Source organism: Mytilus trossulus, chromosome 4, assembly GCF_036588685.1.
Source record: "Mytilus trossulus isolate FHL-02 chromosome 4, PNRI_Mtr1.1.1.hap1, whole genome shotgun sequence".
In the NCBI taxonomy this organism is placed as follows: Eukaryota; Metazoa; Mollusca; class Bivalvia; order Mytilida; family Mytilidae; genus Mytilus; species Mytilus trossulus.
Window position 1 is genome coordinate 38697239 of NC_086376.1, and position 21152 is coordinate 38718390.

The following is a 21152-nucleotide window of genomic DNA, read 5'->3' on the forward strand; positions in this document are numbered from 1 at the left end:
TCATCAACAACTTATATAGGGTAAAATTAAAGAATACAGAAATGAGGGTCTCATCAACAACCTATATAGGGTAAAATTAAAGAATATAGAAATGAGGGTTCCATCAACAACTTATATAGGGTAAAATTAAAGAATACAGAAATGAGGGTCTCATCAACAACTTATATAGGGTAAAATTAAAGAATACAGAAATGAGGGTCTCATCAACAACTTATATAGGGTAAAATTAAAGAATATAGAAATGAGGGTTCCATCAACAACTTATATAGGGTAAAATTAAAGAATACAGAAATGAGGGTCTCATCAACAACTTATATAGGGTAAAATTAAAGAATACATAAATGAAGGTTCCATCAACAACTTATATAGGGTAAAATTAAAGAACACAGAAATGAGGGTTCCATCAACAACTTATATAGGGTAAAATTAAAGAATACAGAAATGAGGGTTCCATCAACAACTTATATAGGGTAAAATTAAAGAATACAGAAATGAGGGTTCCATCAACAACTTATATAGGGTAAAATTAAAGAATACAGAAATGAGGGTTCCATCAACAACTTATATAGGGTAAAATTAAAGAGAAGAATTCAATACAAAATGGAAGGACAGGTAAATAAGATGTCTTTACATGTACAGCAAAGAAAATCTATAAAGTTGCTGATAAATTGAATAATAATATTTTAAACTGATTTTAAGCAAGGCGAACAAATATTTTCACAAGTTTTATTTAAAGTGTTTTGATGTGTTACATTTCAAAAAAGAAGATGTGATGTGATTCCAAGAAGGCAACTCTCCACAAGAGACCAAAAGACACAGAAATAAACAACTATGGATCATTGTATGTCCGTCAACAATGAGCCCATACCGCAAAGTCAGCTTAAACGCCCCGAATTTAAACGTGAAAACTAGCGGTTTAAATGATGTACAAAAATGAAATATATGTAAAAAAATAAATAAAAATTAAATCTGTTTTTTATGTACTTTTATTCTTGTGAGATCTTTTGGATAACTCGTAACCCAAATTAATATCAGCCATGATGTCTGTCATTTCCGTTTGCATATCTATATTTCTTAGTATTAAATCGAATAGGTTTGGCATTTCTATAGCCGTAGTGACGCCTTTGACTTTTACGAGAACGATGATTTCTTTGAACGTTATTCTTTCTTTGAATGTTACAATTTAGGCCAGCATCTGGAATATCTTTCTCGGAACCAGTACATGAGTTAGGAGTCGACGGGCAATGTGAAGGAACTTCACAGCCTAACCCTGAAATAGAAATGAGGATGTTTCAGTTATATTCATGCCATGTTATACAAGGATCATGTGGTACTTTTTACTGTCTTAAACATACATTCGTTAAATATGCATTTTGTATTTTGACCAAAGGTACAGTCTGCATGTATGATTTAAACGTTCAGATTACGAATGTTTTTATTTAAAAGTCACCAATTAGTTGTTTTCATAGTTATGCCCTTATTACGGGGCGCCGAATGGGACTCTTCTGGTTTTGTACTCAAAATTCAATTTTGTACGGACAAACGTGACTTTTGTTCAACAAAAATGAGTTCAGTTTAACAAAATTTGTATCATACTACTAATTTAAAATTTTGTCATACAAAATTATCTAACAGTGGACAAAAGTCACTTTTGTCATGACAAAATTCATTTTTGTTACACAGACTTGACTTTTGTTACCTAATTTGAAAATTGGGCGACAAAAGTGAATTTTGTATTCAAATTAGTTTAGTTTGGTTTCTGTGAACTAATTTGCATACAAAATCGACTTTTGTTACACAAAATTAACTTTTGTGAGACAAAATTGACAAAATTGACTTTTGTCTCAACAAAATTGACAAAATTGACTTTGTGAGACAAAATTGACTTTTGTGAGACAAAATTGACTTTTGTGAGACAAAATTGACCAATGTGAGACAAAATTGACAAAATTGAATTTCGTCTCAACAAAAATGACAAAATTGAATTTTGTCTCAACAAAATTGACAAAATTGAATTTTGTCTCAACAAAATTGATTTTTGTCTCAACAAAATTGATTTTTGTCTCAAGAAAGTCAATTTTGTCTCACGAAAGTAAATTTTGTCTCATAAAAGTCAATTTTGTTGTTACAAAATTGAATTTTGTTGTTACAAAATTGAATTTTGTTGTCACAAAAATGAATTTTGTCGTCACAAAATTGACTTTTGTCTCAACAAAATTGACAAAATTGACTTTTGTCTCAACAAAATTGACAAAATTGACTTTTGTCTCAACAAAATTGACAAAATTGACTTTTGTCTCAACAAAATTGACTTTTGTCTCAACAAAATTTACTTTTGTCTCAACAAAATTAACAAAATTGACTTTTGTCTCAACAAAATTGACAAAATTGATTTTTGTCTCAACAAAATTGACAAAATTGACTTTTGTCTCAACAAAATTAACAAAATTGACTTTTGTCTCAACAAAATTAACAAAATTGACTTTTGTCTCAACAAAATTGACAAAATTGAATTTTGTCTCACAAAATGGAATTTTGTCTCACAAAAGTCAATTTTGTCCCACAAAACTTAATTTTGTCTCACAAAATTGAATCTTACCTCACACAATTGACTTTTGTGATTTAATTTCCATATCAGGTAACAAAAGTCAATTTTGTATGCAAATATGTTTATATCTGCATACCTTTTTACACAAAATTGACTTTTGTCATGACAAATATGAATTTTGTCTACAAAAATGAATTTTGTCTACACAAATGAATTTTGTCTACACAAATGAATTTTGTCATCACAAAATTGAAGTTCTCACAAAACAAGTCTGTAGCACATAGTTTTGTAAGACAAAAATGATTTTGTTATGACAGAATTGAATTTTGTACAAAACCGCAAGAGTCCCATTCGGCGCCCCGTACTTATGTCGTCCCTTTAACTTTTCAAAAGCGGTTTCTTTAATTTTGCTGCATAATGGTCTAAAACAAATATCCTGTTCTAGTTCGTTCAATTACGAAACATTATGATCTCGTTGACAAATACATGCAGCGAGAACATAACCTGGGATTGAATTAATAACTTGCTTTTCTGTTCGTTTGTAATATTAAACGAAAATAACCATTATTAAAAGATGGAGAGTTCTAACGGAGCGGGGAAACGTAACTTGTTTACGTTTTTCCTGTATATGTAATCCATGTAGTATAAAAAGCATTTATAATTTGAGACTCCGCTCTTAACCACTGGATATAAATTTACTATCAAACTAAATTCGAAGTTTATTCCTTGGTCAAGCAAATTCAAATATGTCACCTTTTTTTAGCAAAACAGCTAGTTGAGATATCATTTAATGTATATGAAGAATCACAGGAGTTACTAAATTATTAGTTAGCACAACGTATCATATGCATTATTATTAATGTGCTCCCCTCTCCCTTTAAAAATCCGGGATCCACAACTGCAGACCATACTTTTACATATATTTTGCTAGTTTTCATTTCACACTGTACATATTACAAAATTTCTTGTTTACTTTGTTTTTCTCTATTGTATTTTTCACTTTTCCACACTATATTTATTGCAGAGCGTGCTCGTCACTATACTTATGTATAATTGTTCAACAAGTGTATTGTCTGCGTAAAAAGAGACATATTTGTAAAAAGTAAATTTCCATGTTTCTGAATTCCTAAATCTATTTCGTTGTATTATATCGTCATTTATTGATTTATTTAAAAAATATTGTTTAAAAAAAAATACATCTATAGTGTTATTTGCTTTATTTTTATTACAAAATAATCACCAATAAATTGGATTTCATCGATGTTCGCTTGTCATAATTGGAATTTTTGTCAGATATTCGAAATCCTCAGGTTTTTGTACATTCAAATGCCTTAAAAAAAATCCCATTGACCCCCATTTTTCTTTTTAGGAATTTTTTGAATGTATAATTATAAGACATTTGTGAAAGTCTTATAAATCTTATTTATTTTTTAACAGTTATTTAGAGCTTTAACTTTAAAAATCAAGAGAGAACATTTTCCCGCCAAAATTTCAATGGCTAATACCTCGAAAACAAGCACAATGTTCTCTATATTTTATTTGTTGCTGTTTTGATTCCTTATATAATCCCCTATCAATATAAAATAGTGTTCAGGAAAGTTATTTATTTTGAAACTGAGTAGCACACTTCCTTAAATTACCTTTTCAATAGTGATCTGTCATGGTTAAGAAAATAGAAATTTTCATTATTTGCCAAAATCTTTTCAAATTTATACTACTAAGAATGTGTCCGGAGGTTTTTGCGTATTAAGATTGTCAGATTTTGTATAAACAAATAGAATTTCAGGATGATAAAAAAAATAACTCTTATAATGTCCTTTGAGAAATAAAAAAAAAATTATATCATAGCACATGTGCCCTTGTATTGAAAAAATGGGTACATCCGCTAAATATCTATGATACTAAAATTACGAAGTCCAATTTTTCAGCCGTCATCACGTAAAAACGGCGAATCAAAGAATTCAACTTTATATATCACTAATATAGTACAAAGGTGTAGATTGAAAATTACACAACTCCAGGCCCTTTTGTTTTCCACGTAATTAATATTGCCAATAATTAAGAAGTTCCGGGTTGAATCCGATACCGATACCAATAGTATATTCACCTGTTACCTATTACCTAATCTGTACGTTCCGCATCTGACAGGCGCACCACCAAACGGTGTATTCAGGGTTAAAATGCTATATACACGGGTCATAATCACAGGGTTGACACTACTAAATTGTCAAATAGCTACCTATTGTAGTATTTTAATCAGTAAGACTTTCTAAGATAACAAGACTAAAAATGAGGAGCATACATGACGTAAAACAGCGAATCAAAATATTCAGCTTTATTTATAACTAATATAGGACAAAGTTGTTGATTAAAAAATACTCCATTCCAGGACCTTTTGTTTTCCAAATAATTAATATTACCAATAATTGATAAGTTCCAGTTCGACGGGTTCAAACAGAAAGATTTGAAAGCAGAGAAAAACTGTCACGGTATCTTATAATCGGCATGACTTTATCAGATGACAAAACTTATACTAAAATAAGGCTTGCGCATAGTTATATACCGTAATTCAGTCACGGACCCGCGATATCACGGGTATGTTCTAGTGTTTCATTAAATTTACATCATCTGAGTTATCTCCATTTTTTTAACGAAATTGCAAAGATCAAAAAGTGTTATTTCAAAAGCAAAAAAAGTTTAATCACGAAATAACTTGTATTCCTTAAGATGAAATGAATTACATTTTTACTATATTTTCACATTTAATCAAAGATCTAAACCGATATTTTGCTGTCGAAGACAACTGATCTAGCTGCCCGAAGATGGCGCTTATATGAGATGATGATCAGGTGACTCGCAAAGATTCAGAAAATAATATAAACTACAAAACCTGCTTACAAAACAAAACAATAGAAGGTATATTATGTAATTGTCTACTCGCTGGAAAGGTCTTTTTTATACTCTTTAGATCAATATGCACTTTTGTTTACGTGTTCCCTGATGTATAAGCAAAGATCTAATAAATATGGATCACAAATGACGTTCGGAAGTAAGGGCATAAAAACTTCAAATTATACCTCTTGCATAACATACCATGAAACAAGTTAGCACTACTTTTAAATCTCTAAAACATACTCACTGCTAGCGTCTTTGGCTAAAACATAAGAAAACTGTTAATAAGTTTAATTGCTAAAAATGTTGAATCGTTTAAATCTCCAATGACATATAAAGTTGAAATCAACAACATTGTCGTTATGGACGAACAGAGGGGTGCGACCAAAACAGTGTTATTTTTTAATCTGAAAATAGATATCAATCTATCTTTAATGTAATCCTAATAATATGTGCAGTGGACTATTTGGAATATAGTCGATGGATGTATGAATAACAAATTACAAATGATAACTAGAACTAAAGGCTCTAAAGAGACTGTGTCGCTCACATTGGTCTATGATCATACTAAGCAGAGGACATAGAAAATAGATGAGAATAGCATTCATGAGAAAATTATGTTTTGGTGATGATGATGTGTTTGTCAATCATACTTTACTGAACATTCTTGCTGCTTGCAATTTTCTCTATCTATTATGAACTTTGATCAGCAGTTTCAAAGGAAAATATTTTGTAAAAGTTTACACAATTTACACAATTTACAAAACTTGTTTAAAAATTTACTATAAAGAGCAATTACTCCTTAAGGGGTTAATTGCCCGTTTTGGTCAAGCTGACTTATTTGTAGAACTTATTTTGCTTTATATAATTGTTGTTTACAGTTTATCTTAATCTAAGATAATATTCAAGATAATAACTAAAAACTGCAAAATTGTCTTAAAATTACCAATTCAGGGGAAGGAACCAAACAACGGGTTGCCTGATGTGTCTGGAAATCTCGGGCCAGTTAGATCTTGGCTTAATGAATATATTTAAATGAATGAGATTTGCTCTTAATGCTTTGAATTTAGAGATATTAGCCAAAAATTGCATTTTACCCCTTATGTACTATTTTAAGCCATGTCAGCCATCTTTATTTCGTGGACGAGGTCATTCGACACATTATTAAAACAACATACCCTCAAGGTGATGGTTACCAAGTTTGGTTAAATTTGTCCGAGAAGTTTCCGGAGAGATTTCTTTAAAAGATTACTTAAAATTTGGAAAAATGATTAAAATTAGACTTCAAAGGGCAATAACTCCTTAATGTGTAAACTGACAATTTTGGTCATGTTGACTTCTTTGTAGATCTTACTTTGCTGAACATGATTGCTTTTTACAGTTTATCTCTCTCCATAATAATATGCAAGATAATAACCAAAAGCTGCCAAAAAATCCTTAAAATTACTAATTCGGGGACAGCAACCCAATATCGGGTTGTCCGATTTGTCTAAAAAGTACAGGGCAGATAGATTTTGACATGATTAACAATTTTATCCTGACAGATTTGCTCTAAATTGTTTTACAGATATAAGCTAAAACCTTAATTTTACCCTTATGTTAGTTTTAGCATAATGTTAGTTCTACCCTTCCGGAGCACCTGAGATCACCCCTAGTTTTTGGTGGGGTTCGTGTTGTTTATTCTTTAGTTTTCTATGTTGTGTCATGTGTACTATTGTTTTTCTGTTTGTCTTTTTCATTTTTAGCCATGGCGTTGTCAGTTTGTTTTAGATTTATGAGTTTGACTGTCCCTTTGGTATCTTTCGTCCCTCTTTTAGCCATAGCATCCATCTTGGTTGGTTGGTCAGGACATCGGACACATTTTTTAAACTACCTACCCTCATGATAATGGTTGCCAGTTTTTGCATAATTTGTTCAAGTAATTTTAAGAAGAGAAGATGTTTCTAAAAGATTACTTAAATTTGAGAAAAATGGTTCAAAATAAACTAATAAGGGCAATAACTCCTTAATGGGTCAACGGACAATTTTGATCATGTTGACTTATTTATATATCTTACTTTGCTGAACATTATTGCTTTGACAGTCTATCTCTACCTATAATATTATTCAAGATAATAACCAAAAACTACAAAATTGCCTTAAAATTACTAATTCGGGGGCAGCAACCCAATATCGGGTTGTCCAATTTGTCTGAAAATTGAAAAGCAGAAAGATCTTGACATAACAAACAATTTAACAATATCAGATTTGCTCTAAATGCTTTGGTTTTAGAGATATTAACCAAAAGTAAGACCCCTTTTTGGCCCCAAAATATAGCAGTTTTACAAATTGTTAAAATGTATACGTTTACTTATTTATTGGACAGTAGATTACATTTGCTACATAAATATGAGCTGTTTTTGACAATACGATGTACAAATATCGAATACTAGCACCATCAAGTCATGCTAAATTACAGAAATCTTCACCATTCTAGCATTTTGGTTAAATTTTAGACGGTTTCCGTGTAAAACGAAAGTGGCCACATTCGTGTTCATCTAGAATATTTAAATTTAAGTTGTATGTGATGATAATACATAGCATATATAAAGGTTGAGGATGAACACGGATGTGGCCACTTTTTTTTTTTGGACAAAAACCATCTTAAAAGTGACATTTTCCGGCATATTTGGTAGATTTTTTATATTTGAGCTTGAATCGGAGCATTTTTAATAACTCAATAAGTTAGAATTTTTTACATAAATTAATAGGCCACTTTCGAGTTCATCCGTCACCGGAAAAAACTCGTCAATTATACGCGCCTTAATCACCGTCATTTGTGCGTTTAGGGGCGTCGTCACTTCCTTTTCAATGTTGAGCGAGTGGTTGGAAAACTATAATTCTATATCGTACGAATTATTCGGCAAATTGAATTCTCAAAATTGACAATCAACACTGCTGTCATTAGGGAATTGTCAGAAAGTACATACAGAGCAACCATTATTTCTAGTTTATCCTGCACAAAGACGAAAACTAAGACGCTTGATGAACGTAAATAGTGCAGGGATACAGGCGACCACCTCTATCTGGTAAATGACGTCATAAAGGCGTGCATAATCGACGAGTTTTTGCCGGTGACGGATGAACTCGAAAGTGGTCTATTGAATCAAATAAAATAGACACTAAAGTGTTTAAAAAGTGGTCAACATCTTTCGTCAGATGAACCTGAAATTTGAGGCAAAAATCGATCCTTACCGGACCTACTCCTTTATCTGAAGTTTCGGTTGTTAATTTGTTTTTTTATCTTTTTTATTGAGGAATGCGCGGACAGAGGTTGTAGTCGTTCTATGCAGTGTATAATTTATAGAATAACGCATAAAAGCATTCAAATATAGCGATAATTCCCAAATGCGTGAAGTGCATGAGTTAATTATCATGGTTGATCGGCCACGAGTTGAATGTGTTCTCCATATTTTATTTTTTTTATTCTTCCATTGCATTTTTAATTGGCTTTAAAATTAGATAAAAGTAAAAAATGTAAGAAACTATATCTTTTTTTTCGTATTTACAATTTGCCTTGATACGACGTCATCGACAGCGTATTGACAACAACTATTGTAGTATGACGTTAGAGGAATGACATAACCTAGTTAATTTCACATGTGAAATTTCTGTTTTTGTTTCGCTGGGAAAACACGGCAGTTCTTTCCAAGAAATATAAAAAAAAATTGCCTGCATTGATAGAACATTTTTATAAACCTGTTGTTGGTATTAAGGTCGGCAATGCTAACGAAAATTGACAGATCTAATGGTCATGTTGCATACAGCTTTTTGTTAGTTATCAAATATACCAGGATTATAATTTAGTTTCGTCTACATAAGAGACATCAGTGACGCTCATATCAAAATATTTATAGGGCCAAACAAGTACAAAATTGAAGAGCATTGAGGATTCAAAATTCCAAAAAGTAGTGCCAAATACGGATAAGGTGATTCATGCCTGGAATAAGAAAATCCTTAGTTTTTCGGAAAATTAAAAGTTTTGTTTACAGGAAATTTATCAAAATGACCACATTATTGATATTCATGTCATCACCGAAATGTTGACAATTGTAGGTAATACCCTCGGGGACGAAACGTCCACTAGCAGTGGCATCGACCCAGTGGCGTAAATAGTTATTAAATGTACCAGGATTGTAATTTAGTACGCAAGAAGCGCGTTTCGTCTACATAAGACTCATCAGAAACGCTCATTTCAAAATATTTATAAAGCCAAACAAGTACAAAGTTGAAGAGCATTTAAGATCTTCTAAATAAAGAGTTAGATATTTCAAAAGTAATGCTTGTATCAGGGAATGACGACGGGTCATCATTCTTGTTTCGTTTATTTATTTACAGAAGGTTATATCGCTTACGTTGTATCTAGTATACTTACAGTGTGTATTCATTATTTAGATGTGATTTGATAGCGCTGATAGATAACCGTAGGCGTTTTAGCATATTTTATGGAATTTTGAGTTATCAATGCTCTTTAACTTTGTACTTGTTTCGCTTGCTAAATATTTTAGTCTAAACGTCACTGATGTGTTTTATGAAAACGAAACACGCGTCTAGCGTCATACATTATAAGCCTGGTACCTTTGATAACTATTGAACAATACCGTTTGACAAACAATCGTCATGAATTTGGAAAACGTGCAGACCATACTTATCCATTGTGAATTTTTGAACTTGCTATTTTTTCTTCCAAATAAAAATGGTTGTCAATGTTTTACTTTTATCCCTGATATTATATTTTCTTTTAAATTTTTATATTTGGGACAATACCCCTAATGCGCCTTGAAATGAGGAACACAAAAGTCACGTGTAAACAAAACATCTCTGTGTAATGATATTTGACACATTTCTATGATAAACAAATGACTGAGCTGAACCATAAGTGTTAATTTGGAAATTAAAGGAACACAGAATAAATGTTTAAAAACCATGGAGCTATGAAATGTGTTCAAAGTATTAAAATTTCAAAGAAATTATTGTGTTAAAATTGGGATTTTTTACCATGAGGAGCCACATCGCAAAAGGATACTCGGGGTTTGCTAAATTACGGAAAAATGAATCACACTTCTTACCCCGAAAATTTAACCACATATGTAAAAATGTCTCAGCTTCGAAACAAGCCATCATACATATACAAGTTTACGATATGGGCTGAGCAACAGAAGAAAACGTTACCATAACGGCCTATGGAGAAACAATTGCGCATATTGCACCATTTACATTGAAATATCAAAGAGTTATGTTAAAGGTGAACTATATCACTCACATTGAAAAAATACAAATATGTAAAGGTAAACCATGTATTTGAACAATATAACATATAATTTACCTCTCCATATGTGACCCGGACCAGCCACTCTATATGTACCTTTACATACTTCACACAGTGATGGCCGCCTGTTAAACTTTCCTTGAAAATAAAATTTGTAATTAATCCAAAGAATCAATTCAAAACGCGATAAATAGCACCACAGTAGTAAACTGCCTGATATTCATATGATGAAGACATAATCTTTCAATCAGTTTAATTGAGGTCTGGAGCTGGCATGTCAGTTAACTGCTAGTAGTCTGTTGTTATTTATGTATTATCGTCATTTTATTTATTTTCTTTTGTTACATCTTTTGACATCGGACTCGGACTTTTCTTGAACTGAATTTTAATGTGCGCATTGTTATGCGTTTACTTTTCTACATTGGTTTGAGATCTCATAAACATGTTTAACCCCGCCGCAATTTTGCACCTGTTCCAAGTCAGGAGCCTCTGGCCTTTGTTAGTCTTGTATGATTTTTAATTTTAGTTTCTTGTGTATAAATTGGAGTTAAGTATGACGTCCATTATTACTGTACTAGTATGCATATTTTTTAGGGGTCAGCTGAAGGACACCTACGAGTGCGGGAATTCTCGCTACATTGAAAACCCATTGGTTGCCTTCGGCTTTTGTCTGCTCTATGGTCAGGTGGTTGTCGCTTAGACACATTCACCATTTCCTTTCTCAATTTTATTTGAATACATAAACATGTTTATGATTTTATATCTATTACAGTAGTTAACCGTTTTAACAGACGAATGTAGCTTCATTAACAATTTTTAGTAGTTACTTCGAGCATTGTGGTACTTGTGAATGCTTATAATTCATTTCTTCCTCATGCAAAGCTGTGATACCTCCCCATCTTTCATTAAACTAAAGTCTTTTGTCCTTTTTGGTTTATAAGCTTTTGATTTTTTTAATAAGTTTTGTATTTTTCTTGTCATGAGCTGCATGAAAACACATCTAATTTATAAATACACCCCTCGTGTAGAAAAATGTAAACATCACTGAGTCGATACCATAATTTGGTGGACTGTTAATCCTCGAGGCTGTCAACAGCCAAGTACTGGCATTCAAATAAGAATACAGTTTCATTAAAATTTGCTGTAACAAAATTTTGGAAATTAAGTTTTAAGTATGTATGTGTTAAAGTGTGTATGTGCAATTTATATTAAAAGAGGGACGAAAGACACCAAAGGGACAGTCAAACTCGTAAATCTAAAACAAACTGACAACGCCATGGCTAAAAATGAAAAAGACAAACAGAAAAACAATAGTACACATGACACAACATAGAAAACTAAAGAATAAACAACACGAACCCCACCAAAAACTAGGGGTGATCTCAGGTGCTCCGGAAGGGTAAGCAGATCCTGCTCCACATGCGGCACCCGTCGTGTTGCTTATGTGATTACAAATCCGGTAAATAGTCTAATTCGGTAGGTCAAATTCATGAAAGGGAAGGGGATTGTAGTTACGACGTAAGGAACATATCCGTTATCATTTGTGAAACGGTTATTCCATAACGGTCAACCAACTCGTGATGGCGTCCGTAAAATTTACGAAGGGATGATTTCAACTTCACCATTTGGAACTCTTGATTTAATAGCTTCCTTGTGAGCAGTAACCCTCTATCAAGAAAATCATGATAGGAAATGCAAGCACGGGAATATCGTATCAATTGGGAGATATATACCCCGTATGCAGGTGCTGCTGGAATGTTGCTACTTAGAAATGGAAAGTTCACAATTGGAAAGCTGAAATCATCTCTTTTGTCGTAAAGTTTTGTCTTCAACCGACCCTCATTGTCAATTTCTAGATGTAAGTCAAGATATGAAGCCGACTTAACTGTATCTGTAGTATCCTTTATCTCCAATTCGATGGGATAGATGCGATCCACATAGTCACCAAATTTTGAATTGTTTAGTGAAAGAACGTCATCTATATAGCGGAAAGTAGAGTTAAAGGATATTGCTAACTTCTTATCTTTCTTCCTATATTAAAGTATATTTGTTCAACAAACAAGACATTGGGCATGAAACGAGCTTATTCATAGGAGGGCATGCAGAGGAATCCGTCCGTTCAGGACAAATCTCAACTTAAACAGTTTTATTTACATCAGACCTATTCTATGTTTGGTTTTGGCTTACAATTTTCTGATATGTTGGCCTCGAACATCATGGGAGAGACCTTTCTTATCAAAATGTGCACTTCGTGCAAAATCACTGGTACCGTTAATGTTAAAACAACGGATTGTTGAAACTTGCCATGTCAAACACATTACTAAATTATACTAGGACCCTGGTTCAATGGTCAACAGTTGACCTATTGACGCGAAAAGGAGGTTCTGCCGTCTTATGCTTACTATCCGATTAAAGAGTTGTCTCTCTTAACCAAGTTTAACAGCCTTTACATGTTCGAGTAAATATAGTATCTATAAAATGTTGTCATGTTCAAAAAATAAAATTGAAGAAAACTAAAACGATTGGATGACGAATTGAGCTTTAGTTATGTGTCTATGACACTACAAAACTTAATCAATAAGTGTCCTCTTTTGTAATAAAGGTCTTTTTAACCACATTGCATTAGCTATATTTGTTGCAACCTATCAGAAATGCTGTTGAACTTCGTATATGATGAGACCTTTCCAACTGTTTGATTCTATCATCGACGATGAGTATATATGTTATGTAGACAAAATAAGATCAAGGCGTATCAAAATACCTATCAGCCGGGTAGCTCTGCTAATAGTGTGGTTTTTTTTATTTCTCTAAATTTGATCGATATATACATATGGCACCATTAGAGTTCGAAATTGTTTGCCTGAAGTAGTTCGACAGATAGCAGTATGTTGATTCATAGTTAGTTTTTTTTTTCTGCAAGAACCGATCGATGTTTTATGAGAATTTGTTTCAATTTTAGGCTGCTTAGATTAAAAAGTCTTAAAAATATTGACTGCAAAATTCAAAATGTTTAGTTTAATTTTGTCATAATTATCTATAAGGCCGATTTGCAATCACCATGTTTAAATATGTGTACACAATTTATATTTTTTTTCATATCTTTGATTGCAACATAAATTGTTGAATAAGCCTAGACTGTACATAATACCAAAAAAGACTGAATTCAACAAGAGTTGATTTTATCTTAAAATGTGATATAAATGCATAATTCCAACTTTAATGTCTGTCGATAGACCAATATTTCAAGATTAATAAAACAGTAAAAAAGGGGTGGACGATACCAAAGGGACATTTAAACTCATACATCGAAAAATTACATGATAACGCCATGGCTAAAAAAAAGTCAAACATACAAACAATAGTACACAAAACACAACTTAGAAAAATTAAGACTTAACAACACAAACCCCCCAAAAAAACTGGTTGGGGTGATATCATGTGATCTGAAGGGGTTAACAGGTCCTGCTCCACATGTGGCACCGATCGTGTTGCCTGTGTTAGTAAAAACCTTGAAACAAGGATTTTTTCCGTAGGTCACATTCGTGAAATGGGAACATGATTGTAATTAGGACATATCCGCTATCATCTGTTAATCAGGGCATCATTATGATTAAGCTACCAGAAGTTTAAAGAGCAACAAAATGTCTCTGGTTATGCATCAAATGTCAACTTTGATAGAGTTTCAATGTTAATTTGACGATAATTGTACATTTGCTTGAGGATAAAACGCTGAGCGGATTAAGCAACTTACCAAAGATATCTGATAATAAGCAAAGTTCGTTAAAGTTATCATAGCATATGTTTCTAATTGATTTATAAAAAAACATATATGTGACCAAAAGCGTATACAAACTTACGGGGAATTGTTCCATAGACAACAAACGCATTGTTGCATATTTCAATATGTTTGTTACAGACATATTCGCCTTTAAATCTGAAATAAACAATAAAACAATCAATTGCAATACCTCGGATACATTATAGAAATTAAACATAAGCGATTTTCTCGATTTAGTTGTACACAGAATTTTTCTAATCACCTTAGAACCCGATTTTTGGGGAGTTATCTCCCGCACAGTTACTAACATAATTATTGTGATATGGTCATGTTTTGTATTCTTGACTTTCATTTTTGTGTATGTGACATTTTTTTTCTGTCTTATATCTCTGTGTTTGTTTTTATAGTATTTTATATTAGATATAAAAAAAAATGTTGACTTCTGTATCCCTAAATTTTATATATTTCCTATTATGTCTGTTTTGTTCTCATATTGTCATCAATAAAATGATTTTTTGGCAACCGTCATACATTTTGGATGACTGATTTGCTTTAAACACATGTTAAATCCATATTTTCACATAAGGAAATGGCTGTATCAAGTCAGGAATTAAGCAGTTGTTTTCTTTTCGTTTGATGTACTTGAGAATTTACTTTTTTGAGTTTGAGTTTGAAGAACAGCATTCAAGAATTTAAACGCTGATGCAGTCTAGGAATGAATCTGTATGACAGTGAATTTTATGAGTCATTCAAAAGCTGTCACATAAAAAAGGGATACAACATACACTGTTTCAACACACGTCGCTATAAAAGCCATCAAAGATATGTGTTTCAGACTATGTTTCAATATAACACAAAATGTTAAGATGGAAAGCGCAATCAAAAATATAGAATCGAAATGAAGATTAGCATAAAAATTGTTCTAAAAGCAAATATTTTTAGACTGTTCAAAATTTGGTTACGAAAATCAAAACTGCACTGCGTATGCCTTCACTGCATTACCATTTACATCGCATGTCAGCTTAGATACTTCAAATTAATTAAAACACCATAAACAAGTGAAATAGCGAGCTACTTCTCACTGATGATGTTGAGTAAATTGAATAAGGAGATGAATATCGAATAAGTAAATAGAAAGTGAATACGAAAATAGAAACCGAATAAGGAAAAAAACGAGTAAGGAAGAAGAAAAGGAAAAAGAAACCGAATAAGAAAACGAAAAACGAATAAGGAAAAAGAAACCGAATAAGAAAACGAAAAACGAATAAGGAAAAAGAAACTATTAAGGAAATGAAACTCAAATAAGGAAATAGAAATTGAATAAGGAAATGAATATCGAATAAGTAAATAGAAAGTGATAAGGAAATGAAAACCGAATAAGGAAATGAAAATCGAAGAAGGAAAAAGAAACTAAATAAGGAAATGAAACTCAAATAAGGAAATAGAAATTGAATAAGGAAATGTAAATTGAATAAGGAAATATAAATTGAATAAGGAAATGAAAATCGAATAAGGAAAAAGAAACTAAATAAGGAAATGAAACTCAAATAAGGAAATAGAAATTGAATAAGGAAATGTAAATTGAATAAGGAAAAAGAAACCGAATAAGAAAATGAAAATCGAATAAGGAAAAAGAAACTTAATAAGGAAATGAATATCGAATAAGTAAATAGAAAGTGAATAAGGAAATGAAAATTAAATAAGGAAAAAGAAACCGAATAAGGAAATGAAAATCGAATAAGGAAAAAGAAACTAAATAAGGAAATAAAGATCCAAAAAGGAAATAAAAAACGAAAAAGGAAACGAAAAAGGAGGGAATAAAATTTGAGAAACAAATTTTAAGGGAAAAAAAATTCAGTTTGGATAATTTTCAAGATTTCAATATAGAAAAAGAAAAAAAAAGAAACGGAATAAGGAAATTAAAATCGAATAAGGAAAAAGAAAACGAAAAAGGAAATGAATATCGAATAAGTAAATATGAAGCAAATAAGGAAATGAATATCAAATAAGGAAATAGAAACCGAATAAGGAAAAAGAAACTGAAAAAGGAAATGAAAATCGAATAAGGAAATAGAAACCGAATAAGGAAAAAGAAACCAAACAAGGAAATAAAAATCGAAAAAGGAAATAGGAAACGAAAAACGACTTTTGAGGAAAAAAAATTTGAGGAAATAAACTCATCATAGATACCAGCTAAATTTTGAATATACGCCAGATGCGCGTTTCGTCTACAAAAGACTCATCAGTGACGCTCGAATCCAAAAAAGTGTTTAAAAAAAATGAGAAAAAAAAAGTTTTGACGAATAAAAATTTTGAGAAAAAAAAATTGGTGAAAAAAATTTTAGGGAAAAAAATCAGTTTGGACTTATAATATTTTTCAAAATTTGAATATCGAAAAAGGAAAAAGGAAAAGGGAAACAACTTGTGTCTGGTTTAGTTTTACTGCATCACGAACACATGGTAAGGTATGATTCTGGTATCGCAATTGTTTGATCAATTAAACATATCAAATCTTTGTTGTTAATGTTCCACACTATTAATCACCAGCTTTGCAATTGTTCTGATTCGAGCAAACCAGTTTCTAAGCCTGATATCTTCAATGAGTTTTATCATAAGCAACATATATAGCCCTTACGCTGTAATAAGAAGACAGCCAATCGAATCTAATTTGAAAAAGATATATTTTATTACTGTGTTATACTTTATCAGATAATATACGTACATGGTGAGAGAAAACTGTCCGTCTCTTTCTATGCAGTTTTCCTCTGAGAGTACTTCAGACCCATTCAATACCTGCACTGCGAATGGATTAGGTGCAAACAAATCTGCAAATTCATTGGTAAACGTCCTCTCCTGGATAGGACACGGGAACCGGCAGAACCCACTTACTGCTAAAACAATAAAGTCAAAGTAAACAATCAACAATTCTCAATAATGAATCAGTTATCAAAACAAACACATCCAATCTTATTCACACTAAAAATTTCAGTTCCTTTTAATGTCTGTTTGTTTTGTACACACATGGTTGTCAATATAATGTAATTTGATGCGACTGTCATACAAGTGAGAGGTTTAAGTAGCTTTAAAACCATGTTTAAACCAAAAGTATTTTTGTGATTTTACTTTTCAAACCAATCGAAAGTCAAATTAATTTCATTAGTTGTGTGATGAACAGTAAAAAACCCACAATTTTTATTATACATCAAGCCAACATTTTAGCCTTTGCAAATGACAAATACACAAAATGTAATTTTACACGAATCTAGACAAAATACATGTATGGACAGGAATGTGTATGGTACCTGTAACTATTTATTGTATAATTTACTTCTAATGATAAATTTCAGCTGAAAGAAGTTCATTTGGGGAGAGAACCCGAATCAAATATAAGTCTTAAACAAGTGACAGGCTCTTTGTTTTTACATTTGAATACATATATAATATAACAATTTTTAAATGTAAAGCAATAACTGTCTTACAAGACACAACATGTCTAAATCATACTGTATTCCAAGCAACAGAGCACATCGGAATTGAGGGCAAAATACACGAATGTCTTTGATTTGATTAGCGCTACTCAAACCATTCATGTATCTGTTTATTTGATTGAAAATCCAAATTTAAAAAGTAGATAATTAAAAAATCTGAAAAATGTTGTTGAAGGCGTACTACATGTACAAGTTTATTGAAAAATTGTGTTCCGGTGGTTCCTTACACATATATGTAGATTAATGATATCTCTAGATAACAATTAGAGCGGGAAATGATACCATGTCGGTGCATATAGTTTCAAAACTTTTGAGTTTATGCAATACTGACTAGTGCACTAGAATACTTATACAGTAATGACCACATTTTGAATTCACATTTTTCATCGTAGTAGTCAACATTATTGTGAAGAGTTTATTGATATGATACTGTGGAATGATTGCCAATGTGATACCTGTGCGTCCTGTCAACCATATGTCCTTCTACCTTGAGCAAACCCTATACCGCACAGTCAGCTTTAAACGACCAAATAGGACAAATCAAAAGCAAATTGAAAAGCAAACGGCTTGATTTATTTACAAATTAATGGAACAAACTACCAAATATGATAAACAGCAACAAATGAAAACCAGTCCACAAAAAAATTTAAAAAAAATATGGAAAACTATTCTGTTTAATCTTTAGTTTTATAATTTTTCAAAGCTTGTTATATTTGTTACGAATTTAAAACGCCAAAGTTGCACAATCAAAGCACTATAAGCGCTGAAGGCAATTAACCAAATAAAACAAGGGAAATGTAATTATGTGGCAGCATCATTTTTTTTTTTAGATTTGAGAGGACAAACATTAAACATTCGTTTATTGTACATTTATATTTATTCAGTGAATTGACTATTAAAGCAAATTAATTTATAATTTATTAAGGTTTTCAAGGGCTTACAGTGCTAGCATAAGGCAGCTTAACTGTCCAAAAAAACAAATCGAATCGGTAAAGTTTAAAAGTAACTGAATGTGACCAAAATTCAATTTAAGAAGATACAAGCTTAAGAAACAGTACTAACCTGATGTACATAACATCACCGTCACAAAAATTGACAGATCTTTTATCTTCACTGTCGACATATTGTTCACTGCTTTACTTCGTCCTCCGTTATAAATGTTATCTTGTATATCTAAGAACATAAATTATGAGTCTGGTGTAACTGCTAATCATTTATACATGTACTTTGTTAATTATGCATGCATACATTTTACGACGTTTGGTTCTACCCTTAACCTTCGTGACACACGACGTCTTGACAAGCAACATCTTGATCGATATACATGTTTTCCTGTTTTAACTATTAATTATTGCATGTTTAAACTATTATTGAATAAACATTTTATAAAAGTACAAATATGATTCTTTTTTGAAAATCAACAAATTAATGCACTTTTGATTGTAAATTTTGTGAGTGATGAAATATATCTATAATGTTACATTTATTTATTTAACAAATATCAATACCGTAAGTAAAGTTTTTTTATAGTCGTTTTGAAATGAATTCAGAAATGATTAACATATATATATATATTTTCACTGTAAACGCTATACGCACATGTTTTATAGAGATATTTCTTTATTAGTCTTTACTGTTTTATCTGGTACGTCAGATACCTTTTTAACAATATCGTTTACCCTGCTGTAGACTACTTACACCAAAAGTCAGATTCTTCTATACCTAACAACTGTCTTCATTGATATTAAAGAATTCTTCCGGATACTGCATGGATAGGAACATACAGCTATGGAACTATTACTAAACAAAAGGACCTACGCGAAATATGTCATAACAGCTTGAAAATGATCATTCAAGTACCACACTCTAACATCTAAATGATTAAAGAAAAGCAGGTGGATCACAAAGGGTACCTATCCGGGGGAGTACGAAAAAAAACACACACCCAACCTTATTAACGTCTTCACAATAACTCAAAGATCATCTTCAGATAGTTAGTGATTTTCTGTAAGGTTAAACATTTTCTCTTATTTTTCACACTTCGGACTAGATGTGTTGCAAATATATGATGTGCTGTGATGTTTATCTTATGTTTTATGTGTTCTTTATAATTGTACCTTCTTCGTTGTGTTTTCTTTATAGTATTTGCTTTTCATATTATGTGTGTGCTGAAACGAATTCAGGTCCTTTATTGTAGCTGTTTATTATGTTTGCTTAATTATAACTCTTTGTTACACATTGATGTACGAATGTGTTGTGCTTGATATGTGATATTTTATTAAATAATATTTAATTCTGTTTGGTGATACAATGTCTATTGTTTGATTTAATCCATTACATAAATTTCTAAATTTCTTGATTTGTGTAATGAAACATCTTAATGTGTAAATACCACTTCTCAATCAATTATTTTATTTTACTTGTTCGTTACCACCAGCTGGTTACATGAAATTGTACATTTTTTTTATTTTTCAATTCAAAACAAGTTGCATAAGATTCCCAATCAATAAAATTGTACTTTATTGTATTGTGTGTATTATGTAAAGAAAATCAAAAGTGATATGCGTATGAAGAATAAAATATTTGATACAAGCATGAGTTATGAATATTTGGTACGAGTTGACTTTCTCTTCGTGTCAGTTAGTATACTGTTGACCAGTTGACCGGGATCCAAGCATATTTACTATGTAATGCGTTTGAAATTGTTAGTTTCAACAATTCGTTGTTACAACATTAACGGTATCAGATGTTTTGCACCAGATGCGCATTTTAGTAGTTATTGTCTTTTCAGTGATGCTCGCAGCCAAAATATTGAAAACTCCTAAACGCATTACTAAAACAAAAAAATCATCAACCAAATCAAGGCTAATATAATTAAAACTACCTAACTTAAGATTTGTTCCAATAGGACGGATTGTTTTCTTCATGTTCATCTATAAATTAGTTCTACATTGAATATCTTAACTCAAAAGGTGTTATGCATATCAGCCCAGAGCTTCACATAAGGGACAAACATACTCTTACTTAAGTTAAAATACATACTTTACAACATACTTTAACATAATTTCAGAAATTTTGAAACATCAAATTAATAATGAAATAATATCCGTACTTGCATTCCAGTACTTGGCTGTTGAT

The 21152-nt window shown here is 31.5% G+C and overlaps 1 protein-coding gene across 2 annotated transcripts; it reads right to left on the bottom strand.

The window, feature by feature from the left end:
- Nucleotides 1-972: 972 nt before the first annotated feature.
- On the bottom strand, nt 973-19231 carry LOC134713910 (uncharacterized). 2 transcript variants are annotated; one of them, XM_063575192.1, is made up of 6 exons: nt 19077-19231; nt 17249-17414; nt 14606-14682; nt 10806-10886; nt 5688-5702; nt 973-1270 (listed from the first exon to the last, which is right to left on the bottom strand). In XM_063575192.1, the coding sequence occupies exons 1-6, from the start codon at nt 19195-19197 to the stop codon at nt 1032-1034; spliced, it is 699 nt and encodes a 232-aa protein (XP_063431262.1). In that variant the 5' UTR covers nt 19198-19231; the 3' UTR covers nt 973-1031. The 2 variants fall into 2 exon arrangements, with proteins under 2 accessions (XP_063431262.1, XP_063431261.1); XM_063575191.1 differs by having other exon boundaries at nt 17249-17417.
- Nucleotides 19232-21152: the final 1921 nt, after the last annotated feature.